A 23,021-nucleotide genomic window follows, 5' to 3' on the forward strand; every position below is an offset into this window, starting at 1 on the left:
TAACATATTTAGTCTTGCTGATGTGACATAAAGCCACAGTGAAAAAACACCAGGTGAGGCAGACAGTAGTCTCACTGAAGAGGGTGCATGTGAGCCCACAGGTTTGTGTAGCTGCTGTTCTTCTACGCAGAGACGGTAGCGCCAACAAGCTACTGCTAGCTAACATCAGTCAGCTGCACTGTAGCACCAACAAGCTACTGCTAGCTAACATCAGTCAGCTGCACTGTAGCACCAACAAGCTACTGCTAGCTAACATCAGTCAGCTGCACTGTAGCACCAACAAGCTACTGCTAGCTAACATCAGTCAGCTGCACTGTAGCACCAACAAGCTACTGCTAGCTAACATCAGTCAGCTGCACTGTAGCACCAACAAGCTACTGCTAGCTAACATCAGTCAGCTGCACTGTAGCACCAACAAGCTACTGCTAGCTAACATCAGTCAGCTGTAGCATCGTTTAGTTTAGTTTCTTTCTCCGACTGACGGACAAAAAATGGAAGATTTTACAAGTAAAGGTAAGACCACTATTTTATTGAAAATAGGATCTGACTAAGAGAAAACAATCCAATATTTAAATTAAAAACTACATTTTGACCTTAAACAAAATATTATTTTGTTAATAGTGCAGTCTGTATTAAAATGTATCAAAGCATCAGACTAACAACGCTATGGAGGGTGCAGAGCAAATACATCTCTGAGCTGCTATAAATGTAGCTTCTTGACCAGTAGTCAATGTTCATGCTGCCAAGAAAATGGTGAATAAGCTCAGTTGGGTTCATGTATTTGTAAATCTGACTCCCCAGCCATGAACCTCACCGCACGTCACTGCATGCACTCACTTCTAAATGTGATCTATTAACCCCTGAGAGAAAACTGAAGGACTGGAGTAAATGAATAGATTGAGGTAATGCGACATTGAGTGAATGAATACGGTATCTCAAAGCGCTCTGAATGAAGTGTCCTTCCCATTTGAAACCCAAGTATGTCGTGTTTGCTGGTAGCTCACGGTTATGAAACAAAAATAGGTGGCAATGGTAACAGTAATTTCTTTAGTCTGCTATGGCTCAAGGGTGGTAAGGCTGTCCTTGCGAGCTTCAGGGAGAACGGCTGTGTGCCTAGATTTTTCAGCATTAGACTTAAAATGTACTTTTGATGTACCTCGTTCTTTTCATGAGATAAAAAGAAGGGGCTACAGATCTTTGAATCACCCTTCTACCTCATGTTCAGGAAGCCAACTCACACAAAACTGATTATTATTACCAAGGGTCTGACTTTGTCTCTCCCTGCAAATGTAATGAGTTCAGCAACACTTTTAATTATAATTTCTAGTTACAGCATTTACTGTGTCATAATAAATTAAAAATTAGTTAAAAATTCAAATATATTTTTTGTAAATAACTGAAATAATATTTGTTTACTGTGACATGAACTTTCTAAGATTATTAAGGAACAATACAGCTTCTTTCTTTTTTTGATGGAAACATATTGTTTATGCCAATAAATAAAAAATGTAATCAACACCTTGGGGCGGGGCCATGTGAGGACATCATCATCGCTGACATGAGCTGCCGTCTGCTGGACAACACTGAAATGCAATGAACCTCTTCCCTTTGTTTTCTGTGTTGTGAATTTATTCACTTATTTAAGACAAAAGTCTGAATAATTGTGCTTTTTACATGTGTTTTTAATTTAATTAAATGTATACATAAAACATTTATTTTAAAGAATTTGACTTTTCTTTTTTCATTTAGGCATTTTATGTCTTCCATAATTTTGGAACCATGTTTTAGTCATTTCAAGTGTGTTTTATGCTGCTTTCTGTTTTTGTGTGTTTGAATTGAAGCCTTTGGGCCAACAGTACAAAGGTAATGAGAGTTTGTCCTGGTGCAAATATAAAGGCTACTTAGTGTCAGTATTAGTCACACTTTAGATTAAATTACTTTGAATATTATATATTTCTTCTTAAATTTTTTATTTTAATGTCCTTTGTGCCCTCTCCACCGCTTGTCACAACAATATTTCCCTGTTTGTCTTGTCAGGCACCAACAGTACGGGCTTGTAAACCTGGTGGCTAGATTTCCATCACTGTCCCACTGACGTGGAGTTCAGAATGATGAGCATGTGAATAGCAAGTGTTTGCTGTGAGAGGCCAGAGAAGATGCTTCAAAGACAAAGTTTTCCATCTGATCACATATTTGATATCTGAGTTCTTAAGAGTTTAAGAGTTCATTGGAATTGAATGGCCATGCATTTTTTAACCCTTCTTCCTTTGTATGGAGCCCTGGAAGGAACATGAAGGGGGGGGGGGGATCAATCGTGGAAAAGAAAAAATAAGAACTTTTGTAAGATCTCCCAAAACTTCTTCATTTAGGTCAATGTACTTTTGGGTAAGTTCAGCACCATGGAAACATCAAGAACAATGGAGCGCCCACACCCGTGGGGTACGTGGGTGATGTTCATAGAATACATTTTTTAAATTGGCCTCTCATATAAAGACATCTAATCAGAGCTTGGCAGTAAGCATGCTTTTATCATAAGTGAGAGACATCTGAAGAGAATAATTCAACACAAAGGGACACGCTGCTAAACGTGCTCTGACTTGACGGTTTGGCTGAAACCAACTGCAGTACTCTGGGATTGCATGACGTCCTCTTTTGAGACCTCTCTTGGCTCTTCTTTCTTTGCTGATTCCCAAATGACAAAGTGATTATAAAATGTATTAATTTAAGTGCATCTTTTTTAACCATCAATTGTTTTTCTCGCTCCATGTCCCTTCCAAGGCTCCGCACCTTTGTGCAGCTGCACAACATTTTAAGATTGGTTCGCTGTTGCAGGCACACCTGCTATGCTATGTGTGGAATTGATTGTGATTTTAGTGGATTGTTATTAAAAGGGTTGAGTTAGCTTTCTTGGTAAATGGAGCATGTTTCTGAGAACAGGGTGAGCGCATACAGTAGGTTCTCTACATTTTGGCGTAGTCACAAACAGTAACAGAGAGGAAGCTGCCAGTTGATTTAGTTTGTATTCATTTTATAAAGACAGCGGGAGCAATGGTGGAGATGGTGCTCCTGGTGAGCAGAAGCTATAAAGAGAATTAAGTATAAGCAACAGCTCAACATATGAACTGGAGAATTGGCTGCATTGACAGAAGCGATTATCTGGGACTTTGAATCGGGAAATAGCATGAGACCAGAGCCCCGTTTCTTAGAAGCATTTTCTAAGAGCATTGCAAACTATTGTAATTTCTACAAGAGTTTCCCAAAGCAGTACTTAATTGCACATGCCGTTAACAGCTTCTCATAGATGACTGTCTGTGGGGGTGCTGGAGATGAGGCTGGATACACTTTAAAGTAACTTTGCTTTGTGTAATCCATGTTATCTTTTATACATCACAAACGACCCACAGAAATGCTTTATACTTAATGTGCAGTTGTGTAAGTCTACGGTTTTCAGTTTGCTGCCCTTTATAATTTGTGTAACTGGGTCAAAGTCAGTTCAAGAAAATAAACTTTGATTGATTTGCTGCTCGAGGCCGACATCTATTGGGAATGTCCTTTCTGTATCCAACCTGATGTACATCAAACAACATAAAGAAAAAGAAATGACAAGCTAAAGAACATGAAAACATACCATCAGGAAAGTAGCATTACATCCAGAAGAGATGAATTTATCAGGCGAGAAGAAGGAGGGGAGGATGAACACAACAGAAATCTATTGTTGAATTGATTTGAGTGTGTGATTCTATTTTTCTTATTTTCACATTTTACTGTGTATTGATCAGTGAAAATGATCCATGAATTACCATCAAAACAAAACTGTTCATTTAATCATTTCTAAGTGTTTTCCGTTATGATGCTTTTGTGAAAACACCTCTTCATCTTTAACTTCATCATAGCTTTAAGATGGCCAATGTAAGAGTAGAGAAAGAAGTGAAGTTAGTAGGGTGGCGGTGCAGTGTAAGAAACGGCCCTTTATGTGCAAATACAAACAGCCTGCTTCAGTATCTAATAAAGCCCTGTGAAATGCTTGTACTCAAGAATATGCAGAGCTAAGATCTTGACTGAAAGCCCAGCAGACTCAGAGTTAGTTATTAATGCATTAGCTTTGTGAAGATTTAAATGCCCATAAGTAGGTTGACACTTCCACATGTAGGTGATATCTGGGAGGTCATTCATGCACATTATTTAAACCCCTTACTGCCACAGCAGGTGCATCTGAACTAAAATTGGTGGGGGGTTCAGAAACAAGAGCCCATCATTGGCCCGTTTCAGAATTAGCAGTATTAGCACAGAGGTGCAAGTGATGCATTGGCTGTTTGTGATTCTGACCAGAGGCGTTGTAGTCTGTCATTCACCTGGGGAGTGATGGAGCAGATAATAGATAATTGGCATCACAATAATGAGAAAATGTACAGTCCTCTACACTTCTGATCTGTAAATAGTGTGAAGCGCAGCATTACTGAAGTGATCCTGGAGATCACACAGTTACCAATTAGACTGACAGGTCAGAGCTGCCAGGTCGCCTCTCTCTACCTTTTATCTTCCCATTGCGCACTGAATTCACCAATCGCGGCTGTCCTTGTGATGTGCGCTTCACTCAACTGGAGAATACATCACCTAATTAAAAGAGGAACCCCATCGTTCTATGACCAAATTGAATCTTAAAGGTTTTTCTTTAAAGCGTTGCGCCACTGTAGTCAGCACATTAAAACAGTGTGGTTCAAACAGCAAATACAGTGAAGTGTTATGTATTTAGGAAGAATCATGGTACAGTGTAAGTATGTTTTAAGTTAACCTCTTCTCTAATATATAAGACGCTTTAGAGACCTTCCTACTTTCCTTTTCATTACAGTGTGTCAAATGAGGTTACAATATGTCGAGCCATACAGATTCGATGTAAGACACATACACGATAGCAATCATTTCAGGTTCACTCACTTGGAGACAAAAAAACACAAAACTTAAATGCCTTGAAAATTAAAAAGCTTCTTACAATAATTGATAGGGTCCTATAGGAAGGCAACATTTTCTGCCACGGTTATTTCTCATGAGAAATTTCTGCATTTCTTTGCTTTTGTGTGTGCTTTTCTCAACGGTTTGAAGCAGGCAGGGATTAGTCGTAAGAAAAACAGGATTAACAACCCATAGCAACTTTTCTTTTTAACACGTGATAATTGAGGGGTTGTGTGCTTATGTTCCGGGCCACTGTCAACCGTTTGTTGCTGAGCTGGAAGTGTACAGTCTGTTTACAGAGCAGCCTGCTGCTGCCAAAAGTAACATCCCGAGAGTAGTGAAAGTGAACCAAAGCAGTAAATGTACAGATTCAACAGCTAAACAATGAGCTGAAACTCACTGTAATGCTCAGTAAAGCCGTGGGGAGCTGCAGTGATAATTCTCTGTACAGCAGTTTCATCACTATGAGTGACGCCTTATATATTAAAATAGAGATTAAAGTAGCTTTAAAGTTTTACATTTCCGAGGTCCGATAAACCAAGACTTTCTCATTGTTCTTAAATGTTTGCAGAAAACCGAACCCTGAACACATCACAGTATAATATGTATAGAAACTTCTCCCTTTTTATATTATTTGCATGTAAATAGCGTTACTGCTTGTGTTTATATTCAAAACCACCAAATCAATCAGAAGTTCAGACTGAAGCAGCAACATTAATAATCCTTTACCCTCCACTTCAGCCTTTTTCAGAGAAAGCCGAAATCTGTTTTCTGCATTTCGTGCCACATTTCCTGTACTTGTAATTGCAACTGCAGAGCTGATGGTTATAATGTGGTAATACTATTTAAATTGGCCTGTGGTGCATTCAATTACCTCTAAACAAACACAAGCCCAAAATGAAAAGCATGACCTCGGAAAATGTTGTTTCCAAAGTGGCACTGCTCCACTGGTCCGGTATATAAAAGCTGTTGAAAATTGCAATTTGGGTTTTACAGACTGTGAAAATAACTAGTGTAGTCCAGGCAGTGCTAAATACACTTAAGTCTTCCTGCCTGATGCTTTTTTTTTGTTTATGTGACAGGAGGCCCTGTACTAACAATGTAAACACTATTGAACTACAATCCCTCTTCTCCATCCTGAGATTTTAAATATACCATGAAGTGAATATTATGCAACTTTTGAGTTTGAAACAACAAAATGTTACAATTACGGAGCTTTATCCAACTATAGAATATGAACTCTGTAAGTGACGGGTCGGCCATTTAATATAAACAGACAAAACCCTCTGGTTACTATGTTTGTATGTTTCTTTTAATAAAACTGAAGTATTTGGTTTCACAAAAGGCCACTGGTTTCTGTTAAATGTGTGTTTAAAAAACTGTGAGAAACTTTGAAACTACTATTCAGGCAGAACAATTTTCTAATAGTGCTAACAATGGGAGAGAAGCCATGTCGCTTGTAAGCAAGCAGACAACAACATGCAACAGTTGTACTCACCAAAGACGGAGCGTTGACAACAGAGAGGTTGTAGCCGTAAATGAAAGATGACCCCAGGGCACCGAAGAAGGCTGCGCTCAACAGACAGGCTGTGACTGGCTGCTGAAGACAGAGCACACAAAACACACAGGTTCATACCAAGCACACAAACATGAACGTGTTAGAGGCCTTGTCGGTCACATTGTGGCTCAGGAGGTAGAATGGTCATCCACCGGTCGGGAGGTCGGTGGTTCGATCCCCAGCCCCCTGCAGTTAACATGTCGAAGTGTCCTTGGGCAAGATACTGAACCCCAAATTGCTCCCGATGGCCTGGCCAACGGTGTGTGAGTGTGTGTGAATGGTTATCACTACTGACGAGCTGATGTGCCCCTTGTATGGTAGCCTCTGACTCTGCGTGAATGCTGACATGTTGTAAAGCGCTTTGAGTGATCGTAAAGATTGGAAAAGCGCTATATAAATATCAGTCTATTTAAAAGCAGTCCATTGTTGTTGATCAACGTCAAGGTCGGAGCTGTTATCAAAAATGAATGAGAGTGAAAGACATAGGTGTATTATTAGATTTAACTGATGCTGTGACGGCAGGTACAAAAATAAATCATAGCAAGACTAAAACAGTGTAAAGGCCCACAAGCCACTAATTAAAACCCATAATACAAAAGAGCCAGACAAAACAAAAACCATAATGGAGATTCTGCTACTCGAGTAACCTCATCACTTAAGGGGATAAAACCATAAAGGCTTTTACACAAGAGAAAAGGCCACAATGTCATGATTTCAAGCCATATCCTTCGGGAGAATGACCGGGCTGAAGTTTCATGGAACTGTGCCAATTAGATTATGAGATATCTTGTGTGTGCAAAGTTGACATTTAGGCCAGAAGATGGTGTGGATTATTAATGTAATTGGTTTATACTGCACGTAGGGAAGCATGAATGTGTTGTGATTTTCCATTAAATGCTCATGTGTCCTATTTACATGTTGAAAGTCTCATATGACAAACTAAATGTTAAGAGGTGAGCAGAAACACTGGGGGAAATCCTCTGGGGACTATGAATATCTATAATATTCAAATTCCATGGCAAAATGGTCATTATATTGTTGAATCTTGCTATGGACCAAAGTGTTGGAGATAAACAGTTTATAAGAAGTGGATGCAATCACTGTGACATCACATATTGGCTTGTCGACTACGGTTTTGAAGCCTTGAGTTTGGCATTTTGGTACAACTGAATGCTAAAAATACATTTTTAGCCGACCAAAATGTTATAATTACCTTTCACAAATTGAAAACACACTGTGGAAGGTTCAAAGTTCTAAAAAGAATCAACACCCACACCTCTTTATCATCTATTTTAGTCTAAATGGGACCGTAATTTAAATTTGGTGTTGGACAGATTGTCCACTTAACTCCAGCAACTAGCAGAAAGACAAAACTAGCAAATAATTAGCGAATACCAAATACGTGCAATGTTGTACAATTAAATTATTAAGGCTCACTTCAGCCAGATTTTCAATTATGATACATTTACGGGTTGATCTAAGAGCATTTTTAGTATCAAATATTTCTAGAATCCCATGTTCACAGATTACTAGATTTCCCAGTTTTACCGACAGCCTCTTACAACTACTTGCTATTTTCTGGGGATGCCAATGTCGGCCCATCACTTTGCAAGGTTGCAAGGTTAAGGATTAGAGCGCATAATGATGAGCATAAGATGTTATCTGCTAAAATGTAGTGAAACAAGGTAGAAGAAGGTACAGTTCATTGAAAGAGTCTCCCTGTCCAGATTTATGATCAGATGATATTGCAGCTATCAGCATTAAGTAATTAAATGTAATGTGTTAAAGAACTAAATTAGACACTTACGGCTATATGAGCAGGTTCTGTACGCGGGTTTAGCATATGGCCTATATTCTGTGTAGCCTATAAAATATGATTTGATCTGTTAATATACTCCCTGAAAAGTAAAGGGAACCATCTGAGTGAGAGGAGTTTTAGCAGTTAATGGCAACAAGGCCAAGCAGAGCAAACGCAGGAGCTGAATGTGAAGGTGGGAAACCTGTAACTAACTAAAACATGGTGACTGTAAGTTATTTCAGTAGGGTGTCTGTGTTTATTTCTAACAATGAGTAAACTTGGAAGCAATCCACTAACATTTAGTGCCTAGAGAGTCGTACTACGTAGGAGTGTCAACTGAATGTTGTTTCTATCTTTATTACACTGTGGAAGGCAATAACTCAGTGGTAATAGTGTGCTTGCAATGCACTTGTGGTATGTGTCCCGGTAGAGCTCTGTAGGCCAGTAGAGTCCTTCTTCTCTATTTGCATATAAAACAGAATCTCCATAACCACACTTTTTTTGCATGATAATTTATTCCTAAAAGAGTTGTCTTGAAGCGTGATCTCACAGAAAAACAGCACGATCGTGTGCGTCAGAACGTACATGTACATGTAGTAGACGTTGGTTTAGTATTTGCCAGTCGATCAACATCACAATGCCGACTTTGAAGCACACACAAGCTTCACTCTTTTTAGAAGACGAAAAGGCACTTTCTCAAGTTTAAACGTTCATTTTTGTTCCAGTTCCAACCTTTTGCACACAACATTTTCAATTGTCCTTGTAATACTTGTTGTATTTAATACATGTTAAAAGATCCTATGGATGGCCAATGTGGGCATATCTAAGTGTGACCAGGGGGAGTTGCGATGTCTGCTTGTGTATGAAGATACAGCAGACAAGAATGAGGGGCATCATTATTTGAGCTAAGCTGAAAGAAAAAAAAAGGAAATTGGAAAAATAGAAAATAGATAAATTATTAAACTAGAATGAAGAAAACAACAACAATAAAAAGTGCCAGCAAAAGATAAAAGGAAGAGTATATTCATGTTTAATTTATTTCAATTTGGAGATAAAGTGAAACAATGTTTTTGTGATCAATTTACCAGTAAATTATTTAACTCACTGTTTTATTTATTCATGCAATTATATTCTTCACTCATCAGATATCTTATGGAGACGAAATATGTCCCTCTCATACCTTGCATTACAGCAGTTTATTCATCTCACTCCTACTGAGGAAGTAGGCAGGTGTGAACACGTATATGCAGTGTTGGGAAAGCTACTTTGCATAGTTTTACAAATTACATTACATTACAGGTAATTTAGCACACGCTCTTATCCAGAGCGACTTACAGGGAACTAACTACAGGGACAGTCCTCCTGGAGCAACTCAGGGTTAAGTACCTTGCTCAGGGGCACAATGGTGGCAGCCCTGGTATTGAACTCACAACCTTCTGGTGTTGTATTTGGAAACCAAACCACTAGACCAGGGGTGGGGAACCTCCGGCCTCCGGGACGTATACGGCCCGCGGGACCATTTGATCCGACCCTCGAGGTAATTCACAAACACACGCAAAGAAAATCAACTAGAATTTTTTTTTTTTATCTAGACAGCAATAGACGGGAGATTGACTGTTTTTCATGGCCAAGGTCAGGGTCCTTGAACACAACACGAGCGGAACGTGTCATCACGTGGTCACATCATGTCAGAAAGCTTCAATTTTAAACGAGACTGTCGTTGACATCAGCGAACGCAGCATGGCGAGTGTAAAACAGAGAAATGTGGATGCGGAATTTCGCACTTTCCAGGAGAAATGGACAAACGATTATTTCTTTGTGGAAGTAAAAGGCCAGTGGGTCTAGTTTGTGCCGACGTGCTTGCGGTGAAACACGAAACATGTCAAACTGCACGAGCTGAAAGGACGAGTGCGTTTGAATAAAGTTAACGCTCTTCGGAGGAGTTTGGCCCAACAAGCAGCGCTCTGCAGAGCGGAACATACAAACATCAACCACTTGGTACTTATATTATTTTTTACTGCCTTTTTACTTCATATATTATTTTGCTGTGAGAAGATACATTTCCCCGTTGTGGGACTAATAAAGGATTGTTTTCTGATAAAACAGAAAGATACATGGATAAAAAAGTTGCTTTTTTGCACAGCATATAAGAAAGGTGAAATGAATGGGCTGTGTCTTAAAATAAATGTGCAGAGGTTATGAGTTCAATAATTAGTATGGCCCTCGAAGGATGTTGTAAGAAGAAAAATGGCCCTTGACATGAAAAAGGTTTCCCACCCCTGCACTAGACCATCACCACCCCCAAGATTACTTCCCACTGGAAGAACTCCAGCAACAGCTCATGAGTAATCTGGTTTGGTTAACTAAAGCTACTTAGAAACAGTAGGTGAAAGTGCTATGTAAAAAAACAGGTGATACACAATTATAACAAAATATAGTACAAAAAGGTTACATGCCAACCAAAGATGCAACTCAATTGAGTTGATTTCAAGAAGCTCCCATTTGTTAATAGGCCATAAATAAACAAAAAGATAAAAAAGATAGGTCTGCTCCACCTTATAAACAAAGAAGAAAAGGGGGGCTGGGTGGTCAAAGGGGGTTCAATTACAGTAGAGAAGCAATCGTTAAAAAAGGAAATTATTCCAAAATTGTTTGTAGTTTCAGTAATTAAATGTAACTTCTTGAATACATGCATATACGTATGTTGTTGAACCTCCAGCAATCTACAAGATCTGTTTGTTTGAATGCATGTAGTTCATTGCTCCACAATACTGGGTATATGAATGTACACCTGTTTGATCAAAATGCTTTTCAGAAGTACATTTAAGTCTTAATGATGCTCCTCAGGTACAGATAAGATAAGATACCAATGATAGTGAAAAGCTTCGGGTACCACCTACAACAATAATGCATTTGTGTTGTTGCTACGTTGGCTCAATAAAATGAGATCAGCAACCGAACAAACATAGCTGAATAAATGTAAACTCCGCTGGCACCTTGGTCTGTTGGCACAGCTCGAACCTGCATCGTACTTTGGACATTTGGAAACCTAATAAAACTGGCATTGTACGGGCAGCTAGATCAAAGCTGTAACGCTAATGTTTGCATAGCTGCCAGTATTGAGGGAATAGGTTCAAGTGAGTGGCATGCACTTCATAATTTATAACAAGTCATCAATAAAACACTTTTATAGACCCTAATGAACAAGGCAATGAATGTGTTTTTGAAGTGATTTCCTTTGTGCACAGTATTAATAAATCTTATTGTATTCGGTATACTTCAGAGTAGAAGCAAGCTTCTTTAATGTCAAAGTCAAAGTACATTTTGTGTGTGATACAAACAGGGAGATCGAAATGCCGTTTCTCACAGTCCCCACAAAAAAAAAAATATATATATATATATATATATATACACATATATACATATATACATATACACTCATATATACATATACACACATATATACATATACACACATATATACACATATACACATATATACATATATACATATACACTCATATATACATATACACACATATATACACATATATACATATACACACATATATACACATATACACATATATACATATATACATATACACTCATATATACACATATATACATATACACACATATATACACATATATTGTTCTGTGTTTTAATTGTGTCAACATATGTTTACTGTGTTGTACCACACATTGCCCCTTTGGGGACATTAAAGTTTTCTAAAGTCTAAAGGACTGAATCCTAACTTTTCTCTTTATGTTACATTGCTGCACATCAATGGATAATTTCTTTAACTTGTCAAAGGTTACCGCTATCAATGCAAGTTTTGTTCTTATTACTTGAATGTAATGTTGTGATTTTACCGCAGATTCAGACACTAAAGAGTGTGTTTGTTTCAGCAGCAGGTCAAAGCCTCACAAAGGATTTTGGATAACAGCAGATCCTGCATGCCATCCTGATGGGTTAATGTAGGACATTGCAGGCGAGTAACAATAACATGTCAAACAGTTGTAACCTGTTTATCAGAACAGGACTGTCAATCTATCCAGGTAATGACACTAACCTGTTCAGGGTTCTTCCTAGGGTCGCTCATCTTGTGGTCCCCTGCCTGGTGATCCTTCAGTAGTTTGTGCATCTTAATGTTTCAGTAACCTTAAATGAGACATTCGTAATCATTAGCTCATGAAGAACAAGGAAGACAAGACCTGTTTCACAACAAAGAGGGGGAAGTGAAATGTATTATAGAATCTACTGAGTAAAACATCTGCTAAAAAAGGAAATGACTATGCTGACATGCACATACACTAGCATAGGAACACACATAATTATAGATATACTTAGTCACAAGTTTAGGATTTACCCATACAACAAATGCAACAAAGTCAAAGAAATTGCCCTATATATTGCCCCTTACCCGCAGGACTTTGGCTACTGTTTGAAGCATTAGATGTTTTGCCAGTTTTTCATAAAAACAAATCTGGATTTGTACTGCAACACAGCGGATAATTCCACTATGATTGCAATAAATAGCATTTATAAGCCCGAGTCTGCCATCTAGTGGTTGTAAGAATAGTAACACTCTAGAAATGCTGGACAGCAGAGATCATATGTATAAATGTATGAATTGCAGGAATTATAAAGGTCTCCAACTTAATTTCGTGGAGACTCCTTCTTTCCTGACCTTGCATGTGAAATGCGATAGCTTTGTGAAAAAGCATTTTACACGTAACTGATGGGAGTCAGTGACCTGTAGTACTGCTGATTTCCGCTCCTGCCGCAGAGTTAATAACATTTGATAGGATTTGGTCAGCTTCCAGAATGTTAATGAGTACCTGATTGGATGACTTGAATGAAAACCAGGAGGACTCTGTGTCCTGGGGAGGAAGATTAAAAGCCACGGCTGTGGAGAGAATTCATAAGGTGAGTGAAGAGCTTCCCTCACAACAAATTCTGCTTGATTAAACGGTTTTGATTTGTGCCATTTATTCCAATGTCAGTTCAAACTGGATCATTTTCATTTTTTGAAGGCTTAATTGCTGCAGTGCCAAATGAGTCGGTTTCAGTGCATTAAGAACATTCAAAAGAATTCTTAACACTTTGTCCTCACTATTGAGGCTCTACTATTAACTCATTTCAGATAGTTGATAGTGAAAGTTCATCCTCAAATAGTAAAAATCTAAAGTCAAAGTTAAACAAAGAACTTTTTGTGTGACTCTATAACCTACTATAGAGTGGATGTACAGCGTGACTGTATAAATCACCAAAGTTCAACATGTGCATTAAAAGAGTCACAGTCGCATCAGGTTTGGTTGGTTATCAGTTATTGTGGTTATTGACTTTCCCTCTAATCTCTGTGATCAGTCTCTGATCCTGATGTTACCTCAAAGAACCACTGAGCCAGCACAGGGATTACAAAGTGACCTCTTTACTTTGTCACTCTGCGGCTGGAACAGAGTAACCATATTGAAACTACTTCAATTCTCCCAATAAAGACTTTTTTCCAATGCTTTAGTATGTTAGTCAGTTCCACATTTGATACCATATAATTCAGCAGAAAGTCAATGAATGTTCATAATGATTGTCAGTCCTACAACATATCAAATATTACATAATAGGCAGCAGATTGTTGTAGGTATTATTTATGATGATTAATGTTTGACCGAAAGATATATTTACAGTTCATTCACAGCCATACCAGACTTCCTAACACAACAGATATTTAAAAAAAAAAAAGAAAGCAAGCTACTTTAATTACAAGACAAGTAGACACATCCCAGATGTAAAAGAAAATAACAGTTAGTCTAAAAAAGAAGTGTCAGCCAAATTCACTAAACTCCGACAGGTTCTGTGGATAACATCTTGAAAATTGTTTGGCACAATACCAACAGACCATGACATTGAGGATAACGGTAAAAATAAATGCTCAATTTTCCCCAGGCTGAGTGAGAAGTATCACTATAGGGCGTACTTACCAACGCGCAGGCTGTGTATCCAGTGCTGTCCAGACAACTACTGACATATTATTAAATAGACATGAACGTCATAATGACACTGGCAAATGATTAACTTCAATGAGTCCCTCCATTTGTCTCTCCAAGGTTGTAGTACAAGTATTTATTATTTGATAGTACTGCTCTACTAAGAAAAACAAGGCACTTATTTCCGTAATCACAATTATACAGTATTACACTTAAAAAGTTGAACTACTGTCAGCAAAAATGTACTTACTCTTACTTACACAGGGGTGGTTCATACTTTTTTCAACACAACATAATTTCTGTCAAATGTTGTATTTGTACTATGTTGTTTATCCTGTACACACGACATCTATTACGGTCTGTCCGTCCTGGGAGAGGGATCCCTCCTCAGTTGCTCTCCCTAAGGTTTCTAACATTTTTCCCCTTTAATTATGGGGTTTCTTTTAGGAAGTTTTTCCTTGTGCGATGCGAGGGTCTAAGGACAGAGGGTGTCGTAACCTGTACAGTCTGTAAAGCACACTGAGACAAATGTATCATTTGTGATATAGGGCTATATAAATACATTTGATTTGATTTGATTTTGATATAATAAAATATATATATGACAGTGATGAATGATTTTTCTTTTTTTAAGGTACATTTATTCAGTAAAGTGGTCCACAGTCTGAACAGTCTAAGAAAGATCCTGTGGTTTGAGTAAGAATACTGTGAAAGTATGTATGCACACTATGACCTCCATACATCACCACGTGATATTAAAGCAACATCATGCAAGAATTGGTATTTTTGCGATTTGGCAACCCGACAGTTTTAGAGTGCAATACACCGCTGTCATAAATATGGAAAGTGTATGTGTGCATTTATTTTTATTATATTACTTATGATCAAAAACTAGCCAGGAGAAGTGCTGCCAGCGTCCTTTTGGAGTGATGTGGCCATGTTGCAATTGTCATCTTCAGCGATAGTTTCAGTGTCTGGTTTATTTTCTCCACGTGCCGCGACAAATCTGACTTGAAAACACACTGATAATCTTTTATAAACTATCTAAATTATTTAGTTATATATGATATACCGATGGACCCGATAGAGTACTCGGCAAAGTACTCAAAGCTTGTGCTGACCAGCTTTCAGGGGCCCTGTCCAGGATATTCAACCTGTCCCTGTCACAAGCTAGCATTCCATCCTGTCTGAAGACGGCTACCATCATTCCTGTCCCCAAAAAGACACCAGTCAGAGAGCTCAACGACTACAGGCCCATAGCCCTAACATCGGCGGTGATGAAATGTTTCGAAAGACTGATAGACCCTCATCAGTTTGCTTACAGAGCTAACAGATCCACGGATGATGCCATCGCCACGGTCCTTCACACAGCTGTGAGCCACCTTGAAGTCCCAGGGAACTACATCAGGGTGCTGTTTGTCGATTTTAGCTCAGCTTTTAACACCATCATACCTGACATACTAGTGGAAAAACTGTCAAGCCTAGGTTTCCCCCCCATCATATGCGCCTGGATAAACAATTTCCTAACAGACCGTCCTCAGACAGTGAAAATAGGCCCTTCTTGCTCGTCCACCCGCACCCTCAGCACTGGCTCCCCGCAGGGCTGCGTGCTGAGCCCTCTACTCTACACACACGACTGCTCTCCCATTCACCCCTCCAACTCTATTATAAAGTTTGCAGATGACACCACTGTGGTCGGCCAAATATATAAGGGAGACGACGAGTCGGCATACAGAGACGAGATCCTGAAGCTGTCTGCGTGGTGTTCAGCTAACAACCTACTTCTGAACACAAGCAAAACAAAAGAAATCATCATAGACTCCAGAACCCGCCCCCCTTCACCTCAATGGAGAGAGAGTGGAGAGGGTCCCCACCTTTAAGTTCCTGGGGGTTCAAATCTCGGAGAGCCTCAGCTGGACAGCACACACCACTGCAGCAGTTAAGAAGGCCCAGCAGCGACTACACTTCCTGAGGGTGCTACGGAGGAACAGACTGAACAAGAAGCTGCTGGTGTCCTTCTACCGGGCGACCATCGAGAGCGTGCTGTCATACTCCATCTCTGTGTGGTATGCTGGATGTTCAGCTGCGGACAAGAAAGCCCTGCAGAGAGTGATTAGGATTGGCAGAGAAAACAGTTGACTGCCCTCTGCCCTCTCTGGAACACATCTCCACCTCCCGCTGCCTCAGCAGAGCTAACAAAATAATAAAGGACAGCTCTCACCCAGGTCACAGACTGCTCTCTCTCCTGCCTTCTGGGAGAAGATACAGGAGCTTCAAATCACGGACAAACAGACTAAAACACAGTTTCTACCCCTGGGCCGCTGCTTAACCACCACACCTAATGCAATAACCATAACATTCTTCACACACATACACACTCTGATTGCACTTCTAAAAAGTATAAACTATTTTGATATCAATATTTTTAACTATTTATTCCCCCGTATGATTGCTTATGTTGTCTGTCCTACTGCCTGTTTTTAATGTTCTGCATGTCTTTGTATTTTTTGCACAGAGTTGCTCTCTGAATCTCGTTGTACTTTTTGTATAATGACAATAAAAGGCTTTAACTTAACTTATACGTATATAATCGGATTCTGATAAATGCGTGTGGCGCAAATGTATTTTACTTCACCCCTCTCCTTTCCTCCACTCTGTCTCTGACTGTAGGTGTGTGTCGCCGCCCTTCGCGAAGTACAGCGGAAAAGCACCAATAGTCAACCCTACAACGTTGTCACAATATCAATATAATAACCAAGAATGTCCGTACAAAGTTTTGTGCCAATCCATCGAGTAGATGTTGAGACATTTCAATGATTAAGTGGAAGCTTTGATCAGCTGTTCTGACCTTTCTCCTCTCCTGGACACGGGGAGGATGGGACAACGGTGCAGGTTTGTTTTCTCGTTTTCAATAATTTGTTGTTATTTAGTAGTAGTAGGATTTTTTGTAGCATATTCCACCTATGAGGATCATAATATGTGAATGCAGTTTTTCCCAGTTAAGTGTTCAAAACTATTGAAGACTAAAACTGTCATCTGTAATAAATCTAAGAGAAATGTGATGCACAGCATCAAGGGGCTTCAGGGTTTGGGCAGGAGCATGCATGTAAATCCCATCTGCATAGTCAAGCACTGATAGAAAATGTTGTCTGTGCAACCTACTGCTTAAAGTGAGGCACTTCTTATTTTAAAAAAGAATTTGTTTGTAGTTTAAGCTTCTTAGTTACCACTTCAACATGAGTTTAAAAGATAATGTTTCTTCTAACCAGATAGTAACTTATACAAGGTACTTATAAAAAAACTAATTTTGAGCATAACAATGAATAGAGCTGTTACTAACCAATGAGCCCAGGTTATTTAGATACAGTACAATATGATTAGGATGAGACCTAGTTTTAAGCCCTGAGGCACTCCTTTTGTAATTTCAAGGAAACCTGTCACAGTTTCTGTTCCTTTAAGGCTTGCTCACTTAGTAGTGTGTTACTCACCTCACTCACCTGCTAGCCACGCCTCCTCTGTAGCTCACCTGACTTTCCCTACTGCAAACAATTAAGACTAGTTCGTATTTAAGCCTCTTCTGGCCTCCACTTCAATGCCAGATTGTACTCTGCATCATGCAAGTCTTTCCAGTGCTCTTCCCTAAACAGATCTCTCGTTGCCGACCTTGACCTGCCTGCTTTGGACCTGTCTGCCTCACCTGTAGTGATGGGCAAATTAAGCTTTTGTGAAGCACTGAACCACTTCAGCCAATTGTTGAAATTGTTGAAAATGGGTTCATTACTCGAAGCTTCAGGTACAGTGACTTCTACTGGCGAAATGCAAGGTTGCAGTGGATTTGAAGTATCTTTGCCTTGAAAATTATTTGATGCACACATCTAAGACTGAATATCATGTTCTATTTAAAAATAAAGATTGACGATTGTGTGTATGTGTTATTGAGACGAGAGTGCTGGGAAAGAATGTGGGCTTTTTATGCCTTAAATGATAGTGCAGTTTAAGATTGGATAGAGAGAAGGGGAATGACATGCAGCAAATGGCCACGGGTCGGATTCGAACCCCGGGCCGCTACGGGAAGCCTTTGAATGAGGGATGCCTGCTCTACGAGCTGCACCACTGGGGCAGGGTATGAAAATGTGGGATGTAGATTTGTTTTGTTTACTTGCTCACAAGGAACAGATGATGGTGGTGTGCATACAAATTGTTTCGCTTGTTGGCTGGCTGCATAATGATTCAATACCAACAACGCATATTACGACAACAACCCACAAATGTGCGGTTATAAAGTGTTGCGGCGCTCAAATTCAAAACTGTCTCAACCTGTCAGAATCGAGACGAGGCAGTGCCAGCGAATCACCTGATTGGACCGCGAACCAGTCCGGTGATTCATTCAGGCAATGAAGCAGTTACTGCTTCGGACGTCTTATGTCACGTGATTTGAAGCAAGCTTCGAAGCAGTGGTTCTATGGAATTGTAGTTCTGGGATTGAAGCCCGTATTGAAGCTTCAGTATCACACTGCCATCACTACTCACCTGTTTCCCGACCCGGACTGGATTCCTTCAACCTGCGTTGCCTGTTTCCCGACCCTCTGCCCGGCCCCGACTTGCCTGCTACCTATTGGTTTGTCCTTGTGGATTATTATCATCCCGCTGTGAATCTGTTTACTCGGCTATAACCTTCTCCTGACTACCAATAAAAGTCATTACCAATTATCCTTGGTTTCCTGTGTGCTGCACTTGGGTCCACCATCAACTTGTTGTGACAAAACCAGATTGATATCCATCCGCAACAGTTGCTTGGGTTCCGTCAGTAAGATAACTGCGAAACCAGTTACATGCATTTCTGTCAAAAACAATTGAACTAAGTCCAAAAGACGAGTGTAAGCCACTGTGTCAAATGCTTTAGACCAGGGGTAGTCAACATGTGAGTCGCCCACAGGGCATGTTCTAAAAGTAGCACTAGTCACCATGGAGCTCCGTCTAAACTTTGTATTTAATTGTTTTGCTGTTTTGTTTTTTTTAAATCAATAACACTTGAATTATTCTTTATTTTAAAATGACAATATTGAATATAGAATATTTATATATGAACTCGGACACTGTTTGGGGTCAGAGTTCAATTACACGTGCAAGCTAAATCTCCATTTCCCTTTTCGCTGAGACAAGCTAGCGGGAGCAGCTACGATGGGGCGCTAGGTGCGTTTTTTACGCTAAACATGACAGAAAAGCGAAAGAAAATTAACTATTTTCACAATGATTGGGAGAAATAATTATTTTTTACAAGAGTGAAAGAAAAGTGTGTATGTCTCATTTGCGGGGCGACGGCAAAGCGGTACATTATGGAGAGATTTCGGTACTTGTCACAGAAGCTACCATGCTAACTAACTAACTAACTAACTAACTAACTAACTACCTAACTAACTAACTACCCACCTGCAGCACTGCGGGCAGAACAAGCCGTGAGTTAAAGCAGCTTTGGGCTGCAGCATCTCTTTTCACCAGGCCGGTCAACAAGTCACAGAAAGCAACGGAAGCTTCATTTAGAGCTGCACATTTTAAGTACAAGAAAGCCTTTTCAGACGGAGAGGTCTTGAAAGGTGCAATGATGGTTAATAATAACACTAAGACGAGAAGAAAGGTTCCGATGTGATCTCCACTGTCTCTCTCCGATGTTACAAAGTTACTGGTTTGTACAAACAGGATATGATTTGAAGATGTGACAGTTAATGATTTCCTTATTTTTTTGCTACAAATGTGCTCATTCATACAAAACTGTCAAAGATATTTACAAAGATATCATGTGATAACTCTGACTTTCAAATGTTGAAATAGATTGAGAACATAAATAATGTTGCATGTTTAAATATATCTGTTTCCTACCATAAATCATTGTTAATAATCATTTTGAGGAATAATTAACATGTGATCAGACAGTCTCTTCACGTAAATGAATATTTATTATGATTATTATTATTAATGATAATATCATATAAAAAGGTTGGTGACCCCTGCTCTAACACATATTTATTTATCTCTTGTATCCAGGAATATTCCTAAAGTCTGGATAGCAGCACATGCACAGTATTACATGTCATTTACAGAACTGCCTCTGCATACATGTGTTGATACCAGCAATCCAAATAACTACCGCACCAATCTCCAAACAGCCAAATCTTAGAAAAGCTCATCAATAATCTATCTATGGCATAGACAAATCAATAGAGGGTAATACAACACGGTTAAACCAGACTGATAGGAGTTTCAAATGCAAATAGAAAGTGACGCATTTGATTATTGATGAGCTTTCCCAGAAGAGGCTATTGCTATTACCACTGAGCTCATCCTCGACTGATGTAAGGACAGAAGAAAGATGTTGGGTAGAGAGAAACCATCACCAAGATTAAGTGTCATGTTTGTTTTTCCCAGAACGTTGCCAGATTACTACTGCAATCAGACAAAATAACATGACTTTGACTTTTGATTGCCCTGACACATGTTTCTCAACTGTCAAAATAACTGCCAATCAGTAGAGGACTTTGAGCCTTGTGCTTTTGCCAATGCTGCGTTCCTTAACAACTCTGAGATTTCAAATGAAAACCAAGGATTTGCTGTATTTTTTACTTTGTATTTCTTAAAGAGAGTATGCTTATTTGCTAAAGAGTAAAACAAAAAACAAAACATGTGTGACTGGTTTAGAGCTAATGCATTGTATAGCAGAGTCTTGTGATATCACTGATAAATAATAAAGAAGTGAAGAAAAGCCAGCTCAACAAAATGTTAAAAGTCTCTCTTGAAGATAATATGTGGTGGAATCTTTTGTTTACTGTAAATACAGCTGACTTTATTTTGATGAACTCCAATACCTACCCAGGTCCGCAACCTCGGAATCATCTTCGACTTCACCTTCTAAGTTGCTGCACATCCCTCTGGAATGCCCTCAACAACCACATCAGACATTCAAACACGGTACCGTCTTTAAAACAAGCCCTTAAAACCCACCTCTTCAAGATTGCTTTTTTTCATGCTGAATTTCTTCCCCCACATTTCATGACTCAGCTAGTTTTAAGTGATCTCTGTTCTGGTTTTTGTTTTGCATCTTGTGTGTACGTCTGTTTGTATGCTTGTACGAAATGTTTCTCTTTTGTAAAGCGTCTTTGTGTACCTAGAAATGCGCTATATAGATTAAATATATTATTATTATTAACTCAATACAAGCAGCCTGCATTAGGTTCAAGTTAGGTTCCAATACAGTGCACGCTTTAGTGAACTTTACATGGCCTGTCATTATTACCACCATTTATTCTTTATTTCTATTTCATTTGATCACAAGTTGCCATCTATTTTCTTCTTTTAGAAACTCTTTCTCAGAACATCTATCACTATATGTCGCCTAATGAGGTAACACAGTGGTTACTGAGCCACTGATGAAAGTATTGCAATATTTATATATTTGCAGTATTAAGAACTGTGTGTCTGTGGCGACATCCTGAGAGAAAATGCTGTCACAGAAAAATGCAATGTGTTTGTCAGTGAGCTTACAACTGAAGATTTTTTTTCCACAGCGGATCATTGAAATATGTCTGCTAATAATACAGCAATCAGGAGCAGCAACCGCGAGCTGTTAGATGCAGAGCTGCAGAAGACAGTAACCAACTCATTTCACTTTCTCTGTTACACACAGACTCATGCCATGACAGTAGTTTGTTTTGCTGCGCCCAGTATTGGTGGATCTGTAGTACACTTAAGGATTTTCACTTTAAATAATATTTTCTAAAAATAAAATGTCAAACAACATTGAGTGACATTGAGTCCTGTTTTTCTCAGCAAGTAAACAATAGAGTCAGAAAGAATTCCTAGTACTTACCTTAAAAAGTGTTTCGACACGTCATCATCAGTTTCTCCTACCATAAGAGGAAACATAGGAACAGCGAAGAGTGCCCTTTCAGAGTAGCGATGCTCCATTGTCCTGCAACATTCCTTGCAGGACCCCCCCCCCCCCAATCAACACAATTGCCCAGAGTCCAGAAAGACGTCGCCGAAGCCGACGGTATCTAAATCATAGCAACAGCAGAATATATCTCTACTCTGCAAACTCAGTTCCTACAGCACACTACAGCATGCTTTGTAAAAGCAGTACAAGAGCTTGCCTCAGGCAGCTTTTCCACAGATCAATGGCTGCTTTATTCTTCCTTGGCTTCACGTTAATTATATTGAATTGAAAGCTATCCATGTTACAAACATGTGAGCCACATTTCCACCATGTGGAAACTGCATGAAAGAGCACCTCCAGTATCATTAACAGAACCAACAAACATGACGTATTCTGAGTTTGGGCTGGAGGATTGCACAACTAGCTTTGTACGAGGTTTAGGTCAGGAACTGCCCTGGGAAAAAGAGATGACCAAGTAATAATACTCAGGGTCGTAAACCGAACACCCCCTTTGAGACATCTTTTCTCAGCCCTGGAGTCTAGGTAACAGTAGGTATTAGGTTTCCCAGGGGCAAAAAAATGTTTCTTCTATTGATATTTCAATTTCACCCATACATTTTGAACAGGTTTATGCAACATGTGTGCTATATTTTTAAACGGCACCTATACAGTACAGTCATATCATACAAAAATGTCCAATCTGTACGTTGAGAATGACTGCCCTTGTGTCACGTAAGCAATTAAAGTCCAGTCTAGTATTGATTCTGACAGAATTGCAAAGTTTTTTAAGTTCATGT

At 39.3% G+C, this 23,021-nt stretch overlaps 1 protein-coding gene across 2 annotated transcripts in view; it reads right to left on the bottom strand.

The window, feature by feature from the left end:
* The window catches only part of slc2a9l2 (solute carrier family 2 member 9, like 2), a 102,939-nt gene that overhangs the window by 79,642 nt on the left and 276 nt on the right, over positions 1 to 23,021 (bottom strand). The window contains exons 2-3 of one of the 2 annotated variants that reach the window (XM_029431730.1): positions 12,383 to 12,471; positions 6,449 to 6,547 (exon numbers count right to left, since the gene is read on the bottom strand). In XM_029431730.1, coding sequence (XP_029287590.1) covers positions 6,449 to 6,547; positions 12,383 to 12,454 — 171 coding nt within the window. In that variant the 5' untranslated portion in view covers positions 12,455 to 12,471. Of the gene's footprint in view, positions 1 to 6,448; positions 6,551 to 12,382; positions 12,472 to 23,021 lie in introns of both variants that reach the window. The other variant, XM_029431729.1, reaches the window with a different exon arrangement.

Source organism: Cottoperca gobio, chromosome 5, assembly GCF_900634415.1.
Source record: "Cottoperca gobio chromosome 5, fCotGob3.1, whole genome shotgun sequence".
Classification (NCBI taxonomy): Eukaryota; Metazoa; Chordata; class Actinopteri; order Perciformes; family Bovichtidae; genus Cottoperca; species Cottoperca gobio.